This window comes from Lynx canadensis, chromosome D3, assembly GCF_007474595.2.
Source record: "Lynx canadensis isolate LIC74 chromosome D3, mLynCan4.pri.v2, whole genome shotgun sequence".
Classification (NCBI taxonomy): Eukaryota; Metazoa; Chordata; class Mammalia; order Carnivora; family Felidae; genus Lynx; species Lynx canadensis.
Window position 1 is genome coordinate 36,114,494 of NC_044314.2, and position 17,510 is coordinate 36,132,003.

A 17,510-nucleotide genomic window follows, 5' to 3' on the forward strand; every position below is an offset into this window, starting at 1 on the left:
TGGCAGCCTTCCTGACATCCAGAGCTGTAGAGATTCCCTGATTCCTACAGGAAGAGGAAGGCCCTTTCCAGTATAATCATCGGTATGCCATCCACACCTTGGGCTCCACCCACCTGGCATAGAGAAGGCACAGGGTATTGTCATCTGACCCTGACTTTACCCTTGTCACAATGGGCATCACCATTGCCTCCACTGGAGGAGGCCTCAGTGTCTATTTGGTGTATGAATAAGGGCTAAGTCTGGACTCTGCAAAGGGCTCTCTCCTTATGTGCAAGGGAACATCAGAATTAAGACCTCCTCCCACCTGAGTAGCAAAACTCCTTCATGGGGAGCCAGATCAGCCCCTCAGTGATGCAGACAAGAGAGCAGAGCCAGCAACTTAGTAGCCCCGTAGTGGCTAAACAAGGACCAGCCCATCCTGACTTAGCTGGGGTGAGCAACATCCACTAAAAAAGATGAAAGGAAGATTAAGTGTAGTCAAAGTCAAGGACACTGAGAATAGTTTATGTGCTGCAGGTCCAAGGCCATGCTGCAGTCACTGGTCAGGGAAGCCTTCTTGGGGTGGGCCAGAGTTGGACTCTGCCTTGAAGGATGGATACAGTTGGGATGAGTGGTGTCACCATGAAGGGAGATAACCCCAGGCATGATTCACAGATAGGACTGACTTGGGAGGTCTTTTCCCAGGCCCTTGGAGCCAAGGGATAGAGCTCCATGGGTCGTCCTTCCTCACCTTGGTTCTGCTTGCCTCCCTCCTCTTCCACCCCTCTGCACTTCTGGAACCAGGTGGCAGCACCCCTCCGGGCATCACTGCACCAGCTGTGCCTAGCATCCCATCCCCCATTGGGGTGAACGGCTTCACCGGCCTCCCCCACAGGCCAATGGGCAACCTGCCGCGGAAGCTGTGTTTGCTAATGGCATCCACCCCCTACCCAGGTAAGCACATCTGGCAGCCCTTCCTTCCCCATGCAGCACATTCCTCATCCATTCTGCCCCTGCCCTTGCTTGTAACAGGGAACATGTGGCTCCTACCCTCTGCCTGCTCCTTGGTAGAACCCCAAATGTGATCAGAGAGAGCCAGCCTCCTGCCCTCCTTCAGGGAGCCCCTGGTTGGAGAGAAGAGACCAGCCCATTCCTGGAGCTCCATCAGGAAAGAGAAGAGAACAGATATGGTTGTACACTGACATAGAGAGGCTAGTAACTGCAAGTTAATTGAGAGTGAATTTGGCCCATAGGAAATGAGTGAGAGAGACACTAAAAGAATAGTCATACTTAGTGTTAAGGAGGAAAAAAAATCTCTTGTATGGACGAGGCAGAGGCATATAGATTTGACATTTTGACTAGTACATACTAGTTTGGTCCCTGGATCTGTACAAAACTGTGGTTGGCACTTTGGACAAGTGTGTCAGAACCATGGATAGCACCCCAGTGCTTCTTGCATAAATGCTGGCCTACAAGACCCAGGAGGCCTGTTCCTGATGCACTTTGTTCCTCTCAAACTTAGCATGTCTCTTGTGGTGAGAGTACCCAGCTGCTTGCAGCAGCTCCTCTCTCTGGCCTTGAGGATGGACTGACATTAGAGTAGGGAAGCTGGGCCTAAAGCCCTAAGGTAGACTGGCAAGGGGCAATGTAATAGAGATGTGAAGAGGGCTGTCCTCCTTCCTGGAGGGCAGATGGTTACAGCACAGAGTCCCTGTAAGTACTAGTAAGTGCCCGGTCTGTGGCAGATGAAAGGGGGGGGGTGCTCCAGAAGGAGAACAGGACATGGGCCTATCCCCTGGGAGGTCAAAGCCAGTCAGGAACACAATATACACTGACAGCATAATGAGACAGTAAGGCAGAACAGAGCATCATCAGGAGCTTCCTGAGGAGGAGGCCCAGATCAACTTTAACAGATGGATAGGAATTAGAGAGGTGAGGGCGAATGAGGAACATAGTCCTGTAGAGGAGGCTGTCCTGGAGGCCCAGAGGCAGGGGGCCCCTTCCTGGCAGGGACAAGGGGTGGTAAGGAGTTTGGCCCAACTAGGACAGAGGAGGTCAGCTAAGGGGCAAAGTATGCCCTCTACTCTGCTCACCAGAATCATTTGTGTGTCTTTGTGAAATCACAGAAGCCCAGAGATTTTGATTTCAGTGTCTGGAGTGAGGCCCAGACATCCATAGAATATGAGAGTTCCACCAGCAGCAGAGTGCAAGGTCACTGTGCTAGCAAGAAATAGAGACTTTCCTGACTTTGACCTTGGAATTGTCTCTGATCTGATCCCAGAGGCTGGGATCCGTCTGGATCCCCACTCACCTCCCTGGGCCGCCAGGGCCGGCCCCCTACCACGTTGCTCCACACTTCTCCCCTCACTGCTAAGAGAAGCCAGAGAATCCCAGAGTAAAGGGGCAGGGCCAGAGGATCTGGACTGTTGTTGAAGGATGAAGACTCCAGGCTGGCAAGGGAGGCAGGGAGAGGCTCGGCAAGCCAGAGGTGGGAGAGACCCCACCAAGCTCAGGTTCTTGGGCTCCTCCCCACTCTGGCTCATGGGCTGGGAGATACAGTCCCCAGCACATCTGGGTGGTTTCATTTCCCCCCTCCTCCCTTCCCGCAAGCCCATCTGGATCTCTGGATTTTGACAAACCTGTTTCTTCCCCACCCCCACCAGCATCTGTGAGCTGTTTCCCTCATGGAATTTGGAAATGTTCCTCTCCCCCATTTGTAACAATCTGCCACATCCCATAAACAATTCCCTGCCAGAGCAGGGGGGAGGGATGAGGGAAGGAAAGGAGAAAAGTAGTACATTAAAAAAATTAATTTACCATCTTTAAATGCAGAGTTTGGAGCTGCTATAATGAGCGAGATCCTTCAAAGTGTTCACTCTTTGGCAGTTACTAATGAGGTCATTAAGCAGAGAAGTAGAGAAGGGTCTCAGAAATGTTTTTCTCCATTTCCTAGCCCCGGGTAGCTTCTCTGTCCTCCCCTCTCACTCAACAAGATCATGTTGGAAGCACTCAGTGTGGCTTTTATTGCCACATAACACCCCCGAAGGGATGGCTCTCACAACTGCTAAGGACCGTTCGCTCCTTACATCACAGAATGTGCTCAGCACTTGCTATGATTCTGGTCCTGTGCTGGGCAAGCTGCCATGTAAGTTGTGCAGGTGATATTTTGCATAGGCCATCCAACTGGCCAGAGGAAGAGACACCTTTTTCTAATTTGCATAAAGGCACTTTGTGTTTGAGCAGCTGGGAAGACTGAGAGGGCAAAGCTAGACATGGCTCTCCAGAGAGCTGGGGCTGGTAGAGGAGTCAAGCAGAGGGGGCAGAAGGGTAGAGAAGACCAGCCCGACAAGCATCATCACCATTACCACCTCCCCACCAGGAGCTCCTGGCTCCAGTCTCCAACTCGAGGGAAATAGACGGATAGGGTTTTGTACTGGGACAACCCCAGGCAGGAAGGGGCCTGCATCCTGACCTGTCTTCAGCTCCCCACTCTGAGGCAGTGCCCTCCTGGGCCCAGCTCCCTGCAGCCATCTACGCTGTCTCCCAGGGACCACTGCCCCTTGGATTTTCCCTGGGCTCCCCTGCAGCTCAGGTGCTGTTGTTCTAGTGGAAGGTTACCGAGAGGTTTAGGGACAAGAGCTCGGAAGGGAAGTTTGGGAATTCTTCCTGGTCTGCAGGCCCCAAAGCCTAGCACTACCAGCCAGCTGGCTGGCCTGGGTTGCCAGGCAGATATAAGCCCAGATAATTGTCTCCCTGCCTTGCTGTGTTATCCACTCTGCCTTGGACATATTGAGGCTGGATCTGTCTGGGTCCCCACTCACCAACCTGGGCCTCCAGGGCCAGCCCCCTACCACGTCAGTCATCAGGGGTGGCCTTGGTCACCAGAGGCAGTGCTCACATTCGCCAGGCTTTTACCCGCAGCACCTGTAGACACAACAGAGGCAACAGAAATGGGCCAAGCCTTTGCCCCAGTCCAGCTTCCCGAGGTTGCTTGCCAGAGTATCAGCCTAAGGCTCCTCTCCTTACACTGGGCAGTAGACAGCCCAGACTCACGAGATCAGGTGGGAGGAAGGTCCTTGGTCTTGTGGTTCTTCAGTTTTTGGGGCCACATGGGGCAGACCTCATTTGTGTGGCCAGTTCCTGCTGAATGTGTCTCGGGCGTGACCTCAGAGTGCAAGGCCTCCTTGCCTTGTGCAAACTCCCTAAGGATAAAGGAGAGGTCCCTGTGTTTGAGCAGCACGGGTGGCCCAGGAGGACAGTGTGGCAGGATGAAGCCTCCCATGCCCTTCATTTCACCCAGCTGGGATCTGCCCCTGACTTGTGTTGGGATAAGTGAGGAGGAGACCACCCTCTTGGTAACCTCTAGCCTCCTCACCCGTTTTCCCACAGCCCTCGTCCAGGACCAGGTCGCTCAGGTATCTTCCCACCAAGCCCCTCATGGTGGAGCCCTCCTCTGGTATCTCCTTCCCGTCCCTTCACAGCCTTCTTCATGAGCGACCCATCCCACCCCACCCCACCCCACCCCAAGCCGGCTGCAGCCTGAGTCCCCCAGCCCCCAGGCAGGGTGGGGGCAGACGCCACAGTGGCTGGGAAGGGCAGTGCCGCCGAGGCATCATCTCCCCGGGCACGGCGGGGGAGAGGCTGGTCTGGGTGGGCATCGCTGACTTCTGCTCCCTTGGCTCCCCTGCAGCACAGAGCCCCACCGCCGCGGACCCCCTGCAGCAGGCCTACGCTGGAGTGCAGCAGTATGCAGGTCGTTAGTATCCTCACGTCCCCACACCTGGGGCACCAATGCCCCCTTTCCTCCCCAGGCCTGGGCCCGGAGCTGGGGAGGGGAGGGGGAGGAGTGGGAGGGGCGGGAAGGGTATCCTGGGAGAGGACCCGCTCCCTTCTACGAGCCCCAGCATTCAGGCAGAGTTACTTCTGATGGCCGGTACCCTTTGCAGCGGTGGGTGGTCAGAACTTCACACGAGTAGGTGAGCCAGGCTGAAGCTCTGGGCAGATACTCGGCTCTGAGGCCGGACTTTCCTCCCAACCTTGGTGCTTCCAGGGCTGGTTTGTGCTGGGGGAGAGGCCAGAATTCACAGTCACTGGTCTGGCAAATGTAGATGCCTGGGTTTGAGGGAAGGAGCGACCCTGGAAGAGAAGCAGTTCTGCTCCTTCCCCCATCCACATCCAGGCAGCAGGAATGGGGCTCCAGCGAGGGGACATAGAGGCAGCCAGAGGTAGAAAAAAAGAAGTGAGAAGAGATAGCCTTGGGGCCAGCAGATGGCCTTAGGTCACTGAGTGGGGAGGTGATCAGCCACTGTAGGAAGCCCAAGGCAAGTTATCAGTCATTATCCTCTGTCTGTCTTTCACACACACACACACACACACACACACACACACCATAATCATCTCTGCCCAGCCAGTCTCCTGCTGTCTGGCCAGGTCAGAAAGAGCCAGCAATATCTCTCCTGAGGGCAATATGGGGACTCTGGTGAAGCTGGCCTCTCACATCTGGAGGTCAGGGGAAGCTCTCTCACCTGCTGGGACCCTTGAACTCTGACCTCAGATCCTGTACCTTTGGAGGCAGGCCAGGCTGGGGACAGGGACTGGCCATTCCTGTTCCACCTCTGACCCTTTCCAATTGAACCCAGAAAGTACCAAGTTTGGCCAACTGAGTCCTTTGCCCCTGAGAACCACCCCCTGGCAGGATCCCAGAGGCCAAGCTCATACGTAGGGTGGCACCCCACCTCCCACACAGGTGCCATCTGAGTGGGAGGAGGGTACAGGTGCCAGAGTCAGCCCTGGCTCAAGGAATGGGGATTCCTGGTGGTGTGGGTGATCTTGTGCGGGCACTCCAATGTTTCTGATGGTCCGTTATTGTGGATTATCCACAAATGCGGGTGCTCCATTTTTTCAGAATAAGCTTGCCTTCCCCCAACTGCATGCACACGTGCGCGCGCACACACACACACACACACACACACACACTGCTGAACTGGCTTTATCTTAAGTGGCTAAGCTAAAACGCCCCTCTTGGCTGGTCTGCTTTTACTGCTCAACACTGAAGTTTCTCTCTTTCTTCCTGCCTCTCACTCTGTCTCTCTCCATGTCACTGTCGCTGTCTCTCCTCTCGCCTCTTCTCTTTGGCCCTCCAGCAGCCGCCTACCCTGCTGCCTATGGTCAGATAAGCCAGGCCTTTCCTCAGCCACCTCCAATGATCCCCCAGCAACAGAGAGAAGGTGAGTTTTTGAGCTGGGGCTCCTAGGCCCCTCCCCACCCCCTTCTGTCCCCAAAGGGGCTGCTCACCTGGGCCTTCGGCTGGGGTGTTTCATTTGAAAGGTGACCATGTTTGTGTGTGGTGTTGAGGAGGGTGAGGGAAGACAGCCCGATCGTGACATGGTGCATTTTCCAATCCAAACATGGAGGTGGGCTTCTCAAGGACAGCTCTGGAAACCCAAGTGGCAGGAGGGCAGGAAGGTGGAGCCCTGGAAGAGGTGGGGGTCCAAGAATCCCCCATCCCCTGATGGACAGGATTTGGCCAGTGGAGAGGAAGGGGAGAAGTAGGAATTCTCACCTCGGGGCCGGAGTAGGGAGACCTGTTCATCACAGACAGGAGAACTTGTATCCTCTGGGTGCTCCCAGCTGGAGCTCCCAGGGTGAGACTCCACAGGCAGGTGCGGGAGTGGGAGTGCCTCTGTGCAGCCTAGTGGAAGGAGAGGTGCCTGGAAAGTCACAGCCAGAGGCCCTGGTGTGCACAGGGCAGGCAAGGCCAGTGGGGTTTGGGAGGCTGGGATCTGATAAAGACCCTCAGTGTCTTCCCGTTCCAGAGACTAGAGACCCACAGGGAGCTGGATAAATAAGCCCACCCTCAGGATTCTGTGGGCATGCTCACAGAGAGCCCAGTGGGGGGGGGGGGGGGGAAGGGATACTAACAAGGTCTTGCCTTCCCCAGCCCATGAAAAGGGTTACCCGCCAGTGAGGCCACTGCATCTGTCCCAGGAGCCCATTTGGCCAGAGGATTCCGATGGTCTCCAGATAAGCAGCTCATAGTCCCTGCAGCATAGGTCCCCAGAGCCAGGAGATGTGGGTTAGCCCTGGAAAGGACCCTGGGGTCTGCTAGTCCTAACGCATTGGTCGGACGGGCCCCAAACATGCCCCAGATGGCTGAGAACCTGGACTTCTAAGCAAATCCATCTGGATCTGACTCCCAGTTTATGGCCACCTTCTTCCCCTTCCCCTTGATGTCCTTACCTATAAATGAGAACAGTGAGGATTAGTTGCTAGAGAAGCATGAAACTCAAAGCTCACGTCTGACTCAGAAGTCCAGAAATTTCCTATGGATTTCTCGCTGTGCACACAGCCTTTCCTTCACCAAACCGTCATCCCTCCAAAGTTGTACATGATGCCCACCACCCCAGTTGACACACACTGGGCAGCTCCTGAGATCTGTGTCATCACCTCTCCACGGCCAGGAAGGCCAAGCTACAGGAACCCAGAGGAGTGTGCGGTGGGGCCCCTGCCCACAGCCTGCAAACACGGCCTGCTCTGGCTCTGTCCGGAGTGGCATCTGGGCCCGCTGGTGGTGAAGTGGGGGCGGGGGGTCCAGCAGCCCTGCCTCCACCAGAGGTTCCCTTCATTGGTCTGTGGCCCTTGAGCCTGCTTTGCTCCTGCCCTCCTCCCCTTCAGTCCAGCTCTTCCAGTGCCATGTCAGTGAGAGCAGAGCCATGAAGGGCAGGGTCCAAGAGTCCCAGTCTTGCCTGTCCAAGCCCAGACCAGAGCACAGTGCCCACAGGCACTATCACCCCACTGGCCTTAGGCTGACACACCCTCAGCCCGCAGTCAGTGCCCTGCATCACTCTGGCCTGTGGGCTCAGGGGTCTCTAAACTCTGCCACACACACACACACACACACACACACACGCACACACACACACACACACACACACATGCCTGCAGGTCAGTGCTTCTCTGACCAATACACAGGTTAGCCCCTAACCCTGGCCTTAAATAGACTGAGACCCTCCATCTACTCCCTGTTCGTCCTCTCTTACACTCTGCACCACCCCATGTATCTCACTCTGCACTTCTCATACCTTCCTTCCATCTCTGAGCAGCTTCAGCTCCCTACCCCTGTGCCCAGCTCCCCAGACCAGACCTGGTGAGGCCAGTCTCTGCTCCAGCCATCTCTCAGATGCGGAATCTCCCTTTATTGTCCACACTCTTCCTGACGGGAGCACAGGACGAGCCACCATAGGAGAGCAGGGCATGGGGAGGGGTGAATCGTGGACCCAGATGTGTACAGAACCAGGTTTCATACAAGGGTGAGCTCATGGTGCTGGGAGCGGGGCTGTCAGAGAAGGCTTCGGGGGCCTTGGAGGATGAGGTCTTCAGCACATAAATATGGACAGACAGACACTCAAGGCAGGGAGAACAGGAACAAAGGCATGGGTGCTGCAAAGTATGAGGTGAGCCTGGGCTTGGGGACGGGACCAGGTGGGGAGACAGGACAGGGTGGGCTGCAGCCAGACCAGAGTCATGTCCACAGTGTTACATGAAGCACAGGTGAGAAAGAAGGCTGTGTTCCTCCAGCCATGACAGTGGTTGGCCCTTTCTGTCATGGTTACCACCCCCCGTGAATGTCACTGACATACTTGGACACACTGGTTGTGGGAGAGACCTCCTTCCAGGACCTTGTCTTTGAGCCGAGCCTGAAAACCAACAGATGCCTGAATTCCTGGAGGCTCTCAGCTCCACAGATGGGTTGAGGTTACCCTCGGGGCTGCTCCAATCCTGGCTCTGCCCAGGCCTGCAGTGTGGCCAGAATAATCACCTCCTGTGTCTGGAGCCCTGCTTCACCATTTCTCAGAAGGCTGGGTGGGACCAGATTGATCTTACAGTCCTGCTGGTGATGCCATCTGGATGCTGTACCATCTGTGGATGAGGAAATGCAGGAAGGGCTTGGGGATGGAAGACAATGTGTGTGCTCCCTCTGGAGGGGTGAGGGGCAGGGGGCTAAGCTGGGGCTGTGAGAGCCATTCCTGTGAAGTCCAATGACACACCATACTGATGGGATGAGCCTGTGGGCTCTGACCTTGAAGGCTCTTTGAGACTTTAAGTTGAATAGACATAACATCCACATAAAGCATCTTGTTGAACTTGAAGTGAGGGTCCCAGGTTCAAGGCAGGTGGCTATATGGGGTGGGACAGTGAGGGAAGCCTGAAGAATGGGATGGAAGGAAGAAGGAAGGCAGTGCTGAGGGAGGGGCAGGAGGGCTCAGAGCGAAAGGAGAAAGAGCCTCAGACCACAGATTGTAGACTTAGGGAGCACTGGAAGAGAGAAGGTATGGGGAGAATCTGGGTGGGAGTCCTGGAGGAGGTGTGGCTTAGATTAGGCCTTCAAGCTGATTTCTGCCCGGAGGGGACTCACATCTAGCTGGGGACCATCAAGGGACGCATTCAGAGTATGAACCAGTGAGAACATGGCATGGCTGGAGATGGGGTAAGCTTGGGGGATTCAGCAGCAGGGACCCCTGGAGATGGGTGAGGGAGCATGCTTACGTGGGTTCTGAATGCGCCGTCAGCAGGCACTTTTCCTGGGAGACAGTGGTCCAGGAAGGAGAGGCTGAGGGTGGGAGGTTGAGGGTCGATGATGCAGGATGGGGACCAAGGACCCAGGAGGTCAGACGCTCAGAGGGTCGCTTTGGTGGTCAAAGGGGTCTTTGGAAGGAACAAGGAGGAGAGGGAGGGTCCAGAGACTTGCTCCTGAACTGGGTTACCTGGCAACCTCACCTGTCCCAGAGAAGCAGGATGTGGTTCTGGCCTTGCAGCCACACACAGCCCACATAGATGCCTTACTGCCTTCACTTTTGAGCTCATGCTTAGTCTCAACCAGTCTCTGGTCAGAGCCTCGGTTCTTCTACGTCTCTAACAAATGCAGCTTTGCATGGCCTCCACAGGTTGGAAACCATCACTGGAATGACCACGTTCTAAAAGGTTAATAACACGTAGCATACTCTGTTTAAAATGGCAAGAAAGAGATGAATCATCTTGGAAACATTTCCATTTCAAAGTTAAAATTGAGAATTATGGTGATTTAAACAAAACATAACTCTTTAGCTGTTTGGAAATTTTAGAAATCCAAAGGCTTCAACAGTGTTCAGGGTTTCTGGGCACGGAGATTTATGATAGGGAGAGAGGAAAGCACAGAGTTCAGAGGCAGATGGCCTGAGTCCATATCCTGGCTCTCTCACCTCAGCCGTGTGATTTTTGGCAGGTGACTTAACCTCTCTGGACCTCCGTTTGCTCATCTGTAGTGGGAGTGATGACAGTACTTGCCTCAGAGGGCTGCTAGAAGATTCAGTGACTTAACCTACATATAAAGCGCTTAGAAGAGCCTGACATGTAGTTCACGCTGTAGAAGTGGCAGGTTGTTACCGCTGTCAGGAAATGGGGAGCTCCGTGTAATAAGGCTTGTGGGTACCCCGGCTAATCACGGAGCCGTGCCGTGAAACCCCTCCTGTGCACCTAACCTGTCGGAGGAGGCTAGAGAAGTCCTGATGTCTGCACTCGGGACTGGGGCTGAGTGAGAGGTTTGGGGCAGGGGAAGGTTGGGCACCAGGTGGGAAGCAGTGGCTGCGGGTTTTGGAGGAAGATGGGCCAAGCAGCAGCCAGCCAGGAGGTCCCAGCTGGGGCCTGGCTGTGGGACGTGACAAGAAGCTTCTCACCTGGCACCACGGGCCTGCTGGGCTGCCCAGGGCCATTCCAGAGCAGGCGCTGGGCCGGAGGGTGGCCGCCTGGCCTTCCCCAGCTCTCCCTACTCCTGCCTGTCCTCAGCACCTCCTCTCCCTGGCTGACCAGGCCTTGGCACATTTACCCCCTTCACTCGTCAGCTCTGCCCCTGGAGCGAGTTGCCAGGCACCATCTTATAGATCCATTTTGCAGCAAAGGTGACTGAGGCACAGAGAGGTTCAGTGACTTGCCCAAGGGCAGGGCGGAGACCAGAGCTCAGGCTTGGGGCTCAGCAGTCCCCACTCCTCCATGGCCGCCCTTGGATCTTGGATGAGACCCCCCCTCCCAACCTTGCCCCCCTCCCTGCTGCCGCTGCCTAACTCGCTCACCTCTCCTCTGTCTCTCTCTTCCCCCCACCCCGCCATCCCTCCTCCCTGCCCCACCCCCCCCACCGCAGGGCCCGAGGGCTGTAACCTGTTCATCTACCATCTGCCCCAGGAGTTTGGGGACGCTGAGCTGATGCAGATGTTCCTCCCTTTCGGTAATGTCATCTCCTCGAAAGTGTTTGTGGATCGGGCGACTAACCAAAGTAAATGCTTTGGTGGGTAAAGATAACAAACCAACTAGCTTCACCCAGGACAGGGCGGTGCTCGCACCAATTTACCGGTGTCCGACTGCTTTTAACCTGCTCCTTCACATCGCCCCCACCCCCAGGTGCTCCCTATGGCCCAGCCCCCAGCCTCCACCTCCCACTCCTCTTCTCTCTGCTACTGTTCTTTTGGCTTCTTGGCTTTCCCTGCCCGCCCATGCCCCCCCTCCCCCATCACAGTCCAAGAGACAGGCCCCCCTGCCTGCCACAAGGCCCAGTTTCCACCCACTGAGAAGGGGAAGGAGTCACCTTGGGCCAGGGTGGTGGAGGCATCGAGCAGAGCCCATTCTCCCAGCAGCTCCCCGTCTTGCAATCATAGAGGCCCTGATGGATGCCACGCATGATCCTTGGGGTGGGGGGGGTCTGCCCAGCTGAGGCCCCTATCCTGCCTGCCCCTCGGCCTCCTCTCTGTCCTGCCCCTGCCGCCCTTCTCTGTCTACCCTGCTCTTTGCTCCCCTCCTGCCACCCACTGAACCCTCCTTCCCCCACCACTCCCTCAGGCCACCAGAGCCACATTGCTGAGGAGTCAGGAAGAACAAACTGGTCCTGCCCTCAGGAAGCCTCAGGTCTGAGCTTAGATGAAAATCATGCCTACCCCGCAGCACTGAAGTCTGCAAGGCACCAAGTAATGGAGCAAAGAGAAAGGCAGGTGGATGGAAACAGTGAGGAAGGGGAGGGAACTCTGCAGAGGGAGAACAAAGTGGGTGTGGGAGCCTAAGGACAGTGAATGAGGGAGCCAGCAGGAGGCTTGGGGAGAAGGGATCCTGGGAGGCCAGCTGTGAGGGAGGGGCTGTGTTGGGGGGACTGACCATCAGCCGAGGATGCTCCTGGGATGGAGGCAGAGGGAGATGAGGGGAGGTCCTTGAGCTGAGAGTAATAGAAGGAAAATACAGCTTTTAGGAAGTGTGCGTGGCGGCAGGATGCTAGACGGGACGGGGGACTTGGGAAGATTTGGAGTATGGTTGTCAGATAAAATATAGGGTTCCCAGTTAAACTGGAATTTCTGATGAACAATGGATGCATCTTTTGTGTGTAAGTATGTCCCAAATATTATATGCAATATGTTCCATGCAATATTGGGGATATACTTACAGTAAAAAAATATTCATTGTTTACCTGAGATTTCAATTCAACTGAGCATCCTGTGTTTGGATTTGCTGCAGACCTCCTGGAAATCGGCCTCTCCCACACCTCTCCCCTCCACTCCTCCTTAGCTCCTCTCCTGCCTCCTCTTTTGCCTCTGTTAGCCGAGCCTCCGCAGCTAGATCCACTCATGGGTCCCCAAGGAGTGAGGAGTCCAGTCCCCAGAAGAGCCACACATGGGACCAGAGCTGGGTCTGCCAGAAGCTTAGCTCTCCAGGTCGAACCCCAGATCCTGGGTCTGTGAGGACAGAGTAGGGGCCTGTGTTACCTGGGGAACCCCGATCACAGCTTGGGACAGTGTAGGGGAGACCATACAAGTGTGTAGAAGCATCAGCAAGCCCTTGTTAAAGAGATTCCAGCTTGGAGACCACTTTCCCAGAACCATGAAAGGCTTGTGGTTTTAGATAATATTCCCCAAAGCAGTCAAGACCTTTGAACCTTTGTCCCTTGCCCTCTGGCAGCCGCCACAGGAAGTTTGTGGTACTTGGAGGGCATAGAGTTGCCCCAGGAGTTCATTTGTCTTTGGGTATGAGAAGACAAAGAAAAAGACAGAGACAGGGGTTGAGCCCCTCCCTTGTTGGACTGATACTTCTCCTGACAAATTACACTTACATATGTAAGAACAACAAACTGGAGATTATTGCCTTTGCTCTTTAATTTTTTTTTTTCAACGTTTATTTATTTTTGGGACAGAGAGAGACAGAGCATGAACGGGGGAGGGGCAGAGAGAGAGGGAGACACAGAATCAGAAACAGGCTCCAGGCTCTGAGCCATCAGCCCAGAGCCTGACGCGGGGCTCGAACTCACGGACCACGAGATCGTGACCTGGCTGAAGTCGGACGCTTAACCGACTGCGCCACCCAGGCGCCCCGCCTTTGCTCTTTAAATAAGCCTTGAATGTTCCCTACATCAGAAGAAAGACATCTGCTAAGAGCCCACAAAGCTCTGGGCACCTGGGCCAGCAGGCTTGGTCTCCGGCCTCAACCTCGGAGCATTTGTGCTGTGGCTCCTGTGAACACAGCCCGTTTTTTTCGTAGCCATTCTTGGAGTCTGCCCCAGACACTACCCTTGCCATTTGCCTATTTAAATTCTCCAGGACCAAGGTTTTTTTCCCTGCTTTTTCTGAAAATCATCTTCTGTATACCTCTACTCTGGCTCTTTCCTTTATTCCTGAACAGACAGACTTCTAGCACTAAACATCCACTGGCCTTAGAGAAGGATGCGCTCCTGCCTTGAGGGCCCGGCTGGGCCCAGAGCCCCTGGGGTTCCTTTTTTCTTGCTCTGGCAGCTGAGTTTTCCGCAACTCCCCCGGAGGCCTTTAGTGTGAGAACCAGCTCCAGCACTCATTCAAAGGCAGGTCATTTAACTCAGAGCCTCAGTGTCCTCATTTGTGAAATGAGGACACCGGTAGTCATTTCTCAGGGGCGGGGCCCAGTGTGAGGTTACAGGAAGGTGGCTGTGTGTGAGGGGCTTTGCCAGAGTAAACCCTCAGGAGAGGTGAGAACGCCCTTTGTTCCCAAAAGGAGGAATCGTTTTTGAGTAAATGTGGTCCTATGTTAAAGTGAACCCCTCAAAGGCCACACTTGTTCTTTATAAGCATAAACAGAATCTCCCAGGGGGCTTTGTGAGCTGATGTGCAGCGCTAATGGGAGCTATGTTGGAAGAAGGGCTCGGGGGACACCAGGAAGGTATCCTCCCCACATGGCTCCCCACAATCTGTGAGGCAGGAACCTTCTCAAGGCTGGGGGGGGATGGGGGGATCAGACTCTGGGAGGAGGGACGTAGTCCTAGAAACCACAACAATGGGAGATGGTGTCCAGAGCCCCGTTCAGCAACCCTGACTGCTCACCAGTTAACAAAACTAGTTGAGGAAGAGAAGTTTCCTTGAGCCTGGAACCCTTCCCAACCCCCCGGGGCTTCGAGAGACTCTAAACTCTTCTGTGAAGGCTGGGCTTCTTCCCTGCAGGACCTCTTCTCCCCCACTCTCCCCACTGGGTGGCTGCCTCTCTGCCCTAGATAGCACCTCCAGCCCTTCTGTCTTTCTCCCAGCTCTTCTCTGCTTTGCTCAGATTTGTTTCCTGCAAAAAGAGCCACTGAGGACAGGGGGCAGGTGGCGAGGTAGAGTTGGAGCTGACAGGCCAGCAGAGGAGAGAGGGGTGGAACCTGTCACCCTCAGTGAGGCTGTCTGGTCCCAGCAGGGAGAGAAGATTTAGTTCAACCACCTTCCTAAATCTGGGGGAGAGCAGTGTAACAGACTTACAGTGCACAGCTTTGAAAACTGTTCTGCTCTGCTAAGATTTGACTGTGGTCATCGGACGCAGATGTTGGTGGGGTGAGGGATTGGCCGGGGGGGAGATGAGAGGAGGAGGTAGAAGGATGCCTCATGCCGATCTCCAACTATGGGCAACCTGCAATCTCTTCTGTTTTGGCATATGGACTTACACAGATGTTGGTTATGTTTCTCTGGGCCCGACTCACCAAGACCATCTGAGCTCACGTGCACCTACTCTTGTGTATACTCACTGCGTGTACACACACCCTCTCCCCCATCTTTGATGGCTCATGGCTGTAAGGACAAATGTGAGCAAACATGAGCGAAAGCAGGAAGGAGAGAATAGAAAGAGGAAAGAGGCCAGTGGAGGCAGTGTCTAGGGCAGAGGTAAAAAGACAGAGTTATCACATAGGGAGAGTGAGGGAGGGGTCACAGACAGGCCCAATGTACCACGGACAGCCAAGAAAACAGCTAGATCTTCAGTGGGGTCTGTACACCTGTCGCTTACATATCTCAAGGCCATTTGGAGACAAACACCCCAAATGAGACATTTGCAGGATGGGAACCTCGCCAAACTTAGTTTTGTATATTTTGCAGGATCTAACTCCATTTTACAAGAGAAAGGGCCTCTAAAGTCAAATAAATTCCAGGAGATACTAGGCTAAACAAAGCTATAAAGGTTTATTTACTGGAGGACTTGGGGCAGGTGGGGGGGGGGTTGTTGTTTGTTAATGTGCCTTGAACTGTCCCAGATTGGTGTAGTGGTAAGCCTACTTGACCACAGAAGCCCCTTTTTCAGAAGCACCAATTAGGGCCAGTTTAGGAAATGCTAATGTAAAATGTAGTCTCTGTAAGGAGTTGCATTCAAAGGACAAGAACCTTTGTCCTTAGAAGGAGAGACAGACACCCTTTCCCAAAGGGTGACTTCTAAACTAACTTTCAGAACCTTACCATCCCCAACTGGGAACTGCTTGTTTCAGAAGGTGACTGGGAGCCATAGATGGTTCTGTATCTCATTCTGGGATGTTGGGAGGAGTGAACCTGTGAAAAGCACTTATGCAGTCCCTGGGTAACAGGGAAGGCTCTCAACTAAGTTTTACTAATAGTGTTAATTTGTACACCACTATTGTTATTATAGATACCATGAGGGTTTCATAGGGGACGCATCAATTACGTGCTTAGAATCCAGGGGAAGAGCACCTACTTCCCAAGTCTTGGATTGTTACTAGGGAGGTGCTGACAGCCCCTGGGTGCGAAGTGGTGGGTTTCTGCGAGTGGGACTGGATTTAGGCAAGTGTCTGCCAGGAGCCTGGCTGGGGGCAACCTTGCCCAGGACCGGGAGGGGGGCCGAGGGCCGTGAGGACTGTCAGACTGTCAGCCCCTGCCCTCCCCGCGGCCAAGGGGCCCTCGCGAGGGTGGGGGGGGGCGGCTGGAAACGGCGGTGGAGAGGTTTTCTCCGGGGTGCCCCCCTCCCTCCCCCTCGCACTCCTCTCTCTCCCCAGGCCGGCACTCTGTGCCCTCCCGCTGCCAGGCCCCCTCCTGTCAGGGAGGACAGTGTCCAATAAACTCCTCCACCCGCAGGTGTGTCCGCCCTCCCACCGAAGGAGAGGGCTGAGGTGCCGGGGCCGGCCGGGGTGGGGGGCGAGGGCGCCCAGGAAAGTGGCGCCGCCCAGAGCCGCGGTGGAGCTGGGGAGGCCCTGCCGGGCGGCGCCGGTCGGCGAGGCCTGGAGCCCCGGACACGCCCACCCCGGGAGGGGCCGCGCGCTCGCGGGCTGTGGGGGGCGTGAGGCCGGGCCGGGGCGGGGCCCCGAGGGGGGGAGGAGCCTCGAGGCCCCCCCCTCTCCTGCCCGAGGCGCGGCGGGAGCGCAGGGTGGGGCCGCCGCCCGCCCCGCCCCGCCCCCGGGCCCCGCCCTTCTCCCCACCCACCCCTCCCCGCCGGGGCGGCCCCGTGGAAACCCAGGCCCTCGTCCCTCGTGTCTCGCCAGGCTTCGTGAGCTTCGACAACCCGGCCAGCGCGCAGACCGCCATCCAGGCCATGAACGGCTTCCAGATCGGCATGAAGAGGCTCAAGGTGCAGCTGAAGCGGCCCAAAGACGCCAATCGCCCATACTGAGCGCCGGCGGGAGCGTCCCCCGGGGGAGACCAGGACTCGCACAGGTAACCGGGGGCGGCCGGGGCGCGGGGACGGGGGGGGTGGGGGGTTGAGGAAGGGACACCGGACGGACCCGCCGCCTCCTCTGGCCTTCTTGAGCTGAACCTTCACTTGCCTTGGACCCGCTGCGCCCAGCTCGACCTGCTCCTCACCGGGTGCCTAGGGGACAGGCCTAGAGCTGTGGTCGTACCGGCAGAAATGGGCATGGCCATCCCCCTGTTGCAGAGCCAAGAGAAGCAGGAGTGAGGGAACCTTGCTGAGAAGGTGGGGTGAGCCCTGGGCCTGTACACCCAGGTCTACATAGTAATCCTGTTTGCCGGAAAACCCTGGGGTGAGCCTGTGGCAAGCTCGGGGACTGGGAAACTTTGGTGGGGGGAACTGTCCACATCTCCTGGGGCCTTCTCCTAGACTCCCTGGTTCTCCCCTCCCCATCTGTCCTATCTTGAGGGCTGGTGGACTTTAGACAGGTGACTCCCTCACCCCTCCAATTCTAGAGCTCAGTCAGTCTGGGGCATAAGCTGAGGAGGGTGATGGCACAGCACTGGGCCAGCTACCCTGCCTGCTTTAAAGAGGCCATGACAAGTGGACAGTCATCACTT

At 55.7% G+C, this 17,510-nt stretch overlaps 1 protein-coding gene across 1 annotated transcript in view; it reads left to right on the forward strand.

Moving 5' to 3' along the window:
- CELF4 (CUGBP Elav-like family member 4) overlaps positions 1-17,510 on the forward strand; it is a 295,349-nt gene that overhangs the window by 269,837 nt on the left and 8,002 nt on the right. The window contains 7 exon segments of the mRNA XM_030336966.1: positions 784-861; positions 864-933; positions 2,462-2,467; positions 4,677-4,732; positions 6,123-6,206; positions 11,153-11,236; positions 16,745-16,916. Of these exon segments, the coding sequence (XP_030192826.1) occupies positions 784-861; positions 864-933; positions 2,462-2,467; positions 4,677-4,732; positions 6,123-6,206; positions 11,153-11,236; positions 16,745-16,872 (506 nt within the window). The 3' untranslated portion in view covers positions 16,873-16,916.